At 36.1% G+C, this 10,266-nt stretch overlaps 1 protein-coding gene across 1 annotated transcript; it reads right to left on the bottom strand.

Annotated features, from left to right (window-relative positions):
* Positions 1 to 4,445: 4,445 nt before the first annotated feature.
* cdo1 (cysteine dioxygenase, type I) lies at positions 4,446 to 8,508 on the bottom strand. Its single transcript, XM_020937923.2, has 5 exons — positions 8,250 to 8,508; positions 7,312 to 7,389; positions 6,959 to 7,113; positions 6,319 to 6,488; positions 4,446 to 5,743 (listed from the first exon to the last, which is right to left on the bottom strand). Exons 1-5 carry the CDS (start codon positions 8,417 to 8,419, stop codon positions 5,714 to 5,716), a joined length of 603 nt encoding a protein of 200 aa, XP_020793582.1. The 5' UTR covers positions 8,420 to 8,508; the 3' UTR covers positions 4,446 to 5,713.
* Positions 8,509 to 10,266: the final 1,758 nt, after the last annotated feature.

Genomic DNA, 10,266 nt, shown 5'->3' with positions numbered 1-10,266 from the left:
ATAAAAACATACATACAATACATTCAGTAAAACAGAACAATCAACACAATTTCAAAGATAGTTAAAAACAATTACACCCAGAGGATTCCAGATCGTTTTTTTTTAATCTGAGAGAAAGAGAAAGAGTCTAAGGAGACCAGCTCCTTTAAGATATAGACATACGAATAATAAAAACTTACTCAAACATGTGGGGATGAAATAAAACACAACTCCAGGTATGTTTTTAATGAGGTTATAGCATGGCTTAAAACTCACAAGTCAATTTTTGCATAATACAGGACCTTTAACCTAGAAGTATTGCTGTCAAAATGTAGTCAAGTTAGTACTATATAAATTACTAGCTACTTCTGAACTCAATTGTTGATCAGTCTGTAACAGAAAACCAAATTAATTAATAAAATGAAATTTAAAACCCAGTCCTATTTTTTTGTCTTTTTTAGAAGATTAATAATAAACACCTGCTATTGAACAGAAGAGCAGAGTTTTTGAAAATGTACAGATTTATGGTCTGTAGGCTTTGTTCTGCAAATCACATCACATGCACATACGTCATTGTCAGATCAAACCAAAAGACAAACAACTGTTTGCCAACCTCTTCTTTATCTGAGACAGAATTCAGTCAAGGTCAATGGCACGTGCTGGAAAATTACACGGTCTGGAATGCCATCACCTGATTTATGCAATGTAGTAGTTGTTGTTTTGCATTGTCTAGTCTCAGTCACAGTGAAGTGGGGCTGTGCAGTTAATCAAATGAAAAAGCAAAAGTTTAAATGCATTTTGTCAACTGGACAAAAGTTTTTAGAGTGAAAATGATGAATGGTGAAATGTCTTCACTCTAAAAACGTCTGTCTAGTTGACAAAATAAAATGTTTCTTTTGCTAAGTTTATTTTATTGTCTTATTTATTGCCTATATTCACAATGCTTACTATTACAAATCATTTACCTGGCCAGCCAAAACCACACACTTTGACAAAACTTTACAAAGACAAGTGGATCTGGAGTTGTCTCCTGTCTCCCTGATTTCAGAGGGCGTGATTGACTGGTAGGTATTTTGATCAGAGAAAAACATGGTAGAATCATGTCAAAACAAACATGGTGGCTTATGAATAAAAAAGGGAAAAAATGCTTGCATGGATTTCTGCAGAGCACCAAACTCTTATTTGTCTCTGGTAAAAGAGGTTCTGTAGGCTAATTTGTTCTGAATTATTCGAGAATATTTGAGAGGAGATGCCTTCCACCTTTAAGAAACTCGTGATAAAAATTAGCAGCTGTGATTGGACCACCTCAATGTAGAGGGAGGTTTTCCATGCTCGATGGTCTGATTCCAGACTCTTCTGGAGTCAAACAGAATGCAGAAGCGTGATTGGCTGGTCACGCAAACTGTCAGAGGCAAAACATGGCTTTAGTTACCTATTAAAGGAAATCTACAGATGCAGAACTGCACATGTTCAAAGCTTGAATTATATTTATTTATTTATTTTTTGGGGCATGCTGACCATTACAACCTCCCAGTACTTTTATTTAACTGAACAAGTATTATGATACTAACATTGCAACAGTGATTTCAATACGAAGGAAAAGACTCAATATCCTACTCAATACAAAGTAGATAATAAAAACACAGAGGAGACATTTGATGAATTAACACAAAATAATAATAGATGTCTCTTTATCTGGCCTTATACTACTTTAAAACTATAGGTAGGTAGGTTTATGTACTTTTTTCAGTACAGTTTCAATATAAGGTTTATTTATATTAAAAGGGACAGTGTATAATATACAGGACAGAAGCACTGAACCCTCTCCCTGGGCAGGCTGATGTTATAGTTCATAAAAACAAGAAAATGACCAGACCATCCAGCAATTTCTTAATAAAATTATCTTCTGCATCCATTAAGTTATTTAACTGTTTTTAATTTTAGTACTGATTAGTTTCTGGGTACTGACACCAAACTCAAATGCTTTTATGTTCAAAAGCAGCTAAGGTAACTTTCAAATAATACTAATATGATAAAATGAAAAGAAGATAATAAGAGTATCAATCTAAAAGTAAATTCATCATTCATTCATCATCATTATCTATCAAAATAAAATATTAACAGGTTAAAAGCTGAGATGATCATCAGCTTCTGTTTACAAGTGAAGGACATGGGCAATTTGTGTGAAAGTGCAAAGATCTCAAAACAAAATCAGTCTACAGTAATAATCACAAAGATAAAGATCTGGTTTATAACAGCTGTAAAAGTGACAAGAGAAAAGCAGGTGAAGCCTATTGTGTAGTAATAACCATTATGCATTAATACACAGTTGTATGTTGTAAAATATCATCAACTAAAAATGATTATAAAATTAAAACAATTTGTATATTTGCATAAGAAAACAAAGTTAAGATGACCTAACCAGAGGCGGTACGATGGACAAACATGTCTTGTGACGCACATAAGCTGTTTGAGTAACTATTGATCTTTGTAACAGTCAACAGAGGGCAGACATTGGTAAACCAGTCCCGTATCCCTGTGCTTATCCAACTTTTCACACCAAAACACCACCTAACAAAAGATTTGGCTTTCCGAGAACCACCTGATCTAAATCAAGACTAAAACAGGACTATATCAGACCTAGAACTGGTCAAAAATGGGATTAAACTAGGCTGAAGTAGTATGAGGACTAAAAAAAAGAAATATATGTGTCAAATTATTGGTTTTCAGCTTCAAGATTGTAAGGACTTTTTTCTATTCCAGATATAATATTTAGTTTTAAAGGTGCATTGTGTAACTTTTCTGGAGGACGGTCTGTCAAATGCTTTTCTCTGTGGAGGTCTTATTGCTTTGTCTGGAATGCTTCACAGTATGCTATTGAACCTTTCTATCTTCAAAGGAGACCAAACAAGACCAGGTCAGAAAAAGGTGACGAACCTTCAACCAAAAAGTTACATAGTGTGCCTTTAAATTGTTACACACTTTGGTAACAGGCTTAATTTTCTGATTCTGAAATCTATAGACGCAAGGGCCTAGACATGTTCCACTAGAAGCAGCTATAGGTTATCACTGCAATTAAAGAATATGTAAATAGTCATAATGTAGTTTAAACACAGTGGTATACCAAATTGTTGACTCATCTGTGAACTCACACGTTTTAGTTTCATTGAACTTCTATCATGGCCTTGTTAGGAATGCCGTCACTCTGGCCCATATAAAGCTGCCAAGACTCAGTCAAGCCAAAGACCTCTCATGCCCCTGATTAATAAGTTTATTGGGGCATCATTCATTTGCTGTATTAATAACCAGGGCATTGATCGATACCAAAGTTCAATATGACACATCTAATTTACTGCCAGTTACAAATCTGAGTGATGTACTTTTATGTAGCCTGTGCTCTTACTGTTTTAGAAGAGGTAGTTACAGTCCAGACTGTCACAGAAACAAATTTTGTTATACATTTTTGTGATGTATTGCTTAAATAAATATAAACCATATTATTATATAAACCAAACGTACAATTTTAAAAACACATAATCATAAATAACTAAATAATAGAATCTAGCACTTAAGTAATTAGTTTATGTATATATATAAGTATATGTATTCAACCTTCTACAGCTCAAATCTTATCATATTCCCAAAAAATAACATAAGTGAAATCATAATAGCAATGAAAATAACCACATACCATAACCATAACAATAAAAAATTTGCCCAAAAAGGAGTGGGAAGAAGAAAATTGATTTAATCTCACCCCCACTCTTCTAATGTAACACAATGGGCTATCTTTGCATTTTTCAGACATTTTGCACTAAACTATATGAACATTATTCCCAAAAAATTTACAAAAATATCTCACTCCTGCAAAGAAAAATACCTACGATAAATACTGTCCCCACAAAATACTGTTCCATCTATCATATATTGAATGATAAGTCTATATATTTATCTTGACAGGCTTATTTCACTCACAACTGGACCTGAGTTGTCAATGAATAAACCAGGACACGTTTTTCCTCTGTATATGGATGGACCATGCCTCATGTGAAAGCTCAGACCTTAGAAGAATTAACAAAAAGGCTGCACTAGCACTAATGGCTGGCTGCTGGTGCTGGGGTTTTACCTAGTGACCATTCAGATCTGAGAAAGGCATTTTAGGTTTAAACCAGCTGGATTTGTCAGCACTGAAATTGGCCACCCAAATGAGAGAGGTCATTCTGCTTCCTGATTGGATCACCATCTTGAGAACCAGGATAAATGGGATACTGTGTCCAATGTTTTTGCAACTAAGAATACATCAGCATTAGAATTGTAATCAGTAAAAGCTGTATTTGATTTGAACAGGTTTACATTGTACACAGATAACTTAAGCCACGGGTGTTTGTCGACATCATTGACAGACACGTTTAAACGGTGTGAAAATGGTTTATAATGTGCAGTAAACTGAAAACACAAAGCCAGTATTTGAAAGAGCAAGTGTGTTTAATAGTTTGCAGTCATGCCAAAAAGCCATGGACACAATTGCTAAGGCTATAAGTGGTATTTTCTTTACAACTACAAAAACTATACTTTGCGCTACAAATATCTTCAAATCCTGAGAAAAATATTACCGAGACTGTCTCAAAAATAAAAACATGTCATGGATTCTGTAAGGAGTTATAGGGCTCTTTCTAAGTTTCTTTGATGAACCGAATACCCTGCAAATAAATTAAATCAATTGCAATAAAAAAACAGCACAACTCTAAAGCTTTACACAGTTTCAAATACAAATGGAACATGGCATTTTAATCCAACTGTACAGGCAATGCAACAAGTGGCATAACACTTTAACTGGGTCAAATCAACAGTAAAAATACTACATTTTTGCATATTCATAACATTTTGTAAATGACTAAAACTGGTGGTGAACTGGAGTGGGTACACAGGTCACAGATGGACAGGAATGTTGTTATTGGAAAAGGGTCTTCTCGGGCCTAGCAGACAAAAGGCAGATTGAGTCCATGTCCAGGCCTATTCATGCATTCGTCCTGTGCTCATCAGTATTTGCCAAGCTCACATAGGGCAGCGATAAAGCCATTCTAATTACTGGGTTGTCGTTTTCTACGGGCCCGCTACTCATTTTTAAATAGGATGCTTAGTCATAGTAGGTGCGCATTTGCTTACACAGCAATTCCCTTTTGGAATGAATCACAATCCAAATGTTTAAAGGTCCTATATTTTGCTAAATTAACTCCTATGAACTTCAAGTTATGTTATAATGCTGTTACCTCCTCAAAAACATACCCAGAGTTGTGTTTTGCTTCATTCACACATGCTTAACTTACCCTGCATTATTAGTTTATCCATATCTTCAAAGCTCAAAATGTTCTGTTCCACTTTGTGATGTCTCGAAGCAGTAGTTTTCAAGTTAACCATTTACCTTTCTTTCAGTAGATATTGGAAAACACAGAGCTGAAATTTTCCAAATGATTCTAGTGAAGGCGTATGGAGTTTAAAAAACACAATGGGGAACTTCCTGTATTGCCACATGACATCACAAGGTAGAACTGAGTGTTTTCTCTTTGAGAGAAGAACTCGACCTAAATATGCAGGGTTTGTGTTAAACATGTGTGAATCAAACAAAACACAAATCTGGTCTGTTTGTGATGAGGAAACGTCATAACATAGATCAGAAAATAGTCTAATATAGGCCCTTTAATTAAATGCTCACATAATCAAACTTTTGTGGTTTTCAGTTGTTTTCTTGTGACATTGTTAGCTCCTGAAAGAAACAAGAGAAAACATAAATTAGTTTTTCCTCGTGACAGGTGATAGTTTAGCAGCGAATGGAAAAACACCTTTAGCTGGGATGCTGGCATTTATTGTCAGTTGATTGTGTACTTTAGTTGCCACTTCTATCTTATCTCTACTATTTAGTGTTGCAATCTGATGCGTTAACCTTACGCTGCTATGGTCAAGGTATGCTTATATAACCTGAAGCAGCTAGATAAGGGTAATATGGTTAAAAGCGTGGCCCGAAGCAGACAATGAGCCCCACTTGGGTGATCAAATCATATAACTATTACACACCTCCTGGGGATTTTTCTTTCATAGTTTCTTGCCCTTCCAACTACCTAAGGGTTCAATCAAGAGTAATAAGTGCAATAAAAATAAAATTACTTCCTGATCTTAAGGTCAGACAAGAAATGGTAGATGGTCTCAGCTATATTTTTGAATACATTTGTGTGCTTTTGTTTTTTGTTTTATTACCTAATCTGAATTATTTAAACTGATATGTTGACTCAGTAAATTTCAGCTCAATCATTTCAGATGGACAAAATAAAAGCGTTTTCTTACAAATGGAGTCCTCTGACCGAACTTGCTCCAGAAGGTCATTTTGACTGTGTTTTTGTGGCCGGTCCTCTGGTCAAACGTCTGGCAGGTCTCAAAGGGTGGGCTGTACAGGTGCAGGCTGACAGCAGTCTCTGTGTGGCTCCCGTTCTCCACACGGTGCAGGCCAATGGAGTCTGCAAACATACATACATTTACAGTACAGCCACAAAAATGCTATAAAATGGGTCTTAGCTTCATGAACGGATACGAGCAGTTTTATAAGTCAAGACACCTAAAAGTACATGGCGTCTCCATACGAGCTGCATACATGAGGGGAAAAAGAGCCTTTAAGTGGCCTGTGAACAGCTGGATGTACTTTATGTAAAACGTCATATGGAACAAACTGTACCATATGTACCAGGGTAAAAGGGTTTGTCAAACATAACCTAAAGCATATGTCATATTACCAAAGACATATACAATATACAAAAATAATAATCATCATCATCATAATAATCATAATAATAATAATAATGCATTTGATTTATATAGAGGTTTTTTGTACTCTTTACAGAACATTATTAATCCCCTCAACACCTGGTGGTGCAAGCTAAGATCAGTCACTACCGATTAGAAAACATGAAGTATAAAATTGACTTCTCACCATTTATGTAGGCCACCTTGTTTTCCACCAGGACTCTCTGTGATTTTTGGACCATCACTCCTTTTTTGTTCTCAGGCCACTCGAAGAGTGTTTCTTTAAGCTGACCCTGGAGCAGCTTCATGAAGCAGTGAGAGTCTGTATGGTCGTGGATACTACTGCAATGTGCACACAAACCACAGCCGTGGATCAGTACACTTAACACAACTGGATACTATGATGATTAATAATAATAATAATAATAATACAAGCATTCTTTATTCTAACATGGTAGCCTTTTCAACCTTCCACATATTGTCAGATCTTCATTAGACTAATGAAAGGACAAAAATATGAATGTGGGACTACTGTTTTACCTGCCATGGCCTTCTCCCCAACATAAGATCATGAGGTTAAACTTTCCGTTCCCTTCATCCACCAAGTTTCGCGTGTACCTAAAAAAAAACATATATTTTGTGCTGTGACAGGAGGCAAATGCTTAGACATGGGCCTGTAGGCTCTGCAGTTTCACATGGGGCTTCAACAGCTGAGTTTTACACACGTGTTCATCTTATAGCCTCCTACAGTACTTGTGTGCTTATAGACTCGAGAAATTTCCCTGGCAGCTGTATGTTGCCAAACACGCAACAAGCGCTAAATCACAGCAAAAAAACAGCGGGTGTGTTCCGTCCTCAACTTTGATTGGACGCCCGACCACACTCCCTCCATTGACCCTTTCTAATCAAAACACCAAAGCTCCGAGTTTCTTGAATTAAACTAACATTCACACTAGAGGAACCCCGAATACCTTTAAACATATTTTAAATTCATGTTTGTAATCGCCTCGATACTTAAACAGGGACGTGAGATGCGTGCGTAAATCTCTGTAAAGATCATTAGCGCAAACAAGTGAAGTGTTTTTTATTCAAATGAGATGTGACGACAGCGGCATGTGTTATTAGTGTGGGAACCACTCAATTTCGTTCAAACATTGGTGTGTTTATAAGATTTATACCCAAATAAAATGCACAAATATTATAGGCTACTGTAAATTGCAGTAATAAAGCGGAGTCTTCACGATGAGACGCACCGTGGCACTGCTTCAAACGCGGCATCAGGGATTTAAAAAAAAGGAACAGTTCATTTTTAAATCAATACTTGATTTTTGTGACTATTTAAATAGGCTAAATGCTGCTTAGGCCTTGATCAATACGTTTTCATGTGAAGTAAAATCTATAAGACGTGATAAAGTTTGTCTAATAAATGGTTAACTACCTAGGCGGAATGATGCAAAAAAGCATAAAAAGTGTTTTACCTGTACTGATCAAACTTTGCGAATTTCTTCCAGTCCTGCGGATTGCTCTCATATGATTCCATTATTTGTTGCACCTCTTCAACATTGATGCAGTCACTCTCAAAAATCTTGTGCAAAATGGCAATTAACTCATCCAGAGTCTTGGGCACTACCACTTCGGTTTGCTCCATTTCGGGGTGCAGTTTTTCTGGGCTCGTCGCTTCTTTTTGATTGAGCTTTGTTGTTGCTCACCAGATTTTGGCATTCAACTTTGCCGAGTCCCTTACTTTTTATAGGCTACCGCTGCAACAAGACAGGGATGGACCGTACCACTTTGGAGAAGGGTGTACGCCCCTAAAAAGCCACAACATCAACCAATACTGAGACTAGTTTATGTATTTAGTTAACTACATTTCTATTAAACGTTGATGCTTTTGCACAATTTACTCAAACATAACGCACATTGGGAGTTTTATTTGCTTTCACATAATTACATATTATTTAATTTACTCCATAAAAATGTGGACCAGCCCATTTTCAGGCCGGTTCTACCCTACACGTTGTCACAAACAGAACCTCTTCTTTGCTCATTCCTTTTAGTACTTTCTCCCAAGGGCCTCTGTGCGACAATAGCTGCTCAAACTCTTTGTTGTGTCCCCATTTTCCGAAAATTAATGGCCAACATGCAGGGGCCACTGCACACTAAGCAATCCAATCTGGGATAGTGGTAAAAAATACAATAAAAAGTATGAGATGATGCCAACATCCAAAGTGTCACGAATAGAAAATATTTTAAAAATTATAAAGATGAAATGTTTAATCAGTGTAGTCAGATGCCATTCCAGTAACAGAAGGGAGCTCGAGGGGGAAGTAAATAGGTTTAATGATTATAGAAAGATTATCTAATGACAGTGAAATAAATCTGCAACAGACATTACCAATAAAAATGAGATAAAAAACAAACAAACAAACAATAATAAGATGAGATAAACTCAGTGACAAGGGTGAAACATATAAACGTGCAAAAACCAGATACTAAAATGTTCATGTTCATGTCTTTAGAATATTGAACTTTATTCATTATTTAGCCCACATGGTAAACAGTGTAAAACAGTTTGTGACAGTCTATACCCAGGCTACTGTCTGCATTTCTATGGGTTAATGGAAACTTGTTTTCTCTGGCTTTAAAAAACAAACAAACAAACAAAAAAAAAAACAAACAACAAAAAACAACAAAAAAAAAAACTATCCAGGAATGAGTCCTATAGGAGGAATTCTTTTAGCACATCTGCAGATGCCAAGTTCCCTCCAGTCGCCACGTCATAAGTACAAGTGCGACACCTCGTGGCCAAAATGAGAACCGTCAAACATTTTCAACAGGCTCTGGGGATGAGGAAGACAGAGCCAACACTGTACTCGAGTAAGAATATTATTTCTTTAAAAAAATAAAGTTGTTTCACCCATATTTTGTGTTTCTAAAAAAGAGCCTACAAACTGTTAATAGCACATTTAAATGTAAAAACGCAAATGTATCTTTTGTTGAGAATAACAGATTATAAGAGTGCATAATTAAAATGCAACGGGGCCTATTGCTGTTTACAATCATTTGAGATTCTGTTTAAAATAGCCCCACTTTAGTCATGCCATTGTCGTTTTCCATTAGGAGCAAGCAATTTGTCTCATGGGTGCCCAGTTAAGGGATAAAATACAACCTCTACAGTAACACATACTTGAAATGGTCCATGTTTAGTGTTAAGGAAAACCACAGACAGAGGCTGAACAGAAATATCTGCAGAGCTCAAGTCTTTAATGCGCATATGCTTTTAAATAGGAAATTGATATCTAGGCCTATCAAACACAAATAAGGCTACTTTAGTTTAAAGCTGTTTTAGTGGAGCTTGGGATGCTTTTATGGGGCCATTTAATGCTGTAACTTTAGTGCAAAAATCATAACTAAGGATACTCAGAAAATGTGCATGGTAAGTTTCTAGGCCTAGGCTATGTGGCCTATTAACTAATGAATTGTTACTTCAAGTCT

Source organism: Boleophthalmus pectinirostris, unplaced genomic scaffold (genome assembly GCF_026225935.1).
Source record: "Boleophthalmus pectinirostris isolate CB_2022bp ecotype Guang Dong unplaced genomic scaffold, ASM2622593v1 HiC_scaffold_4, whole genome shotgun sequence".
NCBI lineage: Eukaryota > Metazoa > Chordata > Actinopteri > Gobiiformes > Gobiidae > Boleophthalmus > Boleophthalmus pectinirostris.
The sequence above is the reverse complement of the archived record's forward strand: the minus strand, read 5'-3'. Positions and strand labels throughout refer to the sequence as shown.

What these genes read in the sequence shown, in the direction of transcription:
- cdo1 (XM_020937923.2), bottom strand. Translation starts at nt 8,419, where the DNA reads ATGGAGCAAACCGAAGTGGTAGTGCCCAAGACTCTGGATGAGTTAATT. An exon ending in CAAGGTGGCCTACATAAATG is followed by an intron (nt 6,489 to 6,958) that starts GTGAGAAGTCAA and finishes GTATGTTTGCAG; the next exon opens with ACTCCATTGGCCTGCACCGT. An exon ending in TCGGTCAGAGGACTCCATTT is followed by an intron (nt 5,744 to 6,318) that starts GTAAGAAAACGC and finishes TGTTTCTTTCAG; the next exon opens with GAGCTAACAATGTCACAAGA.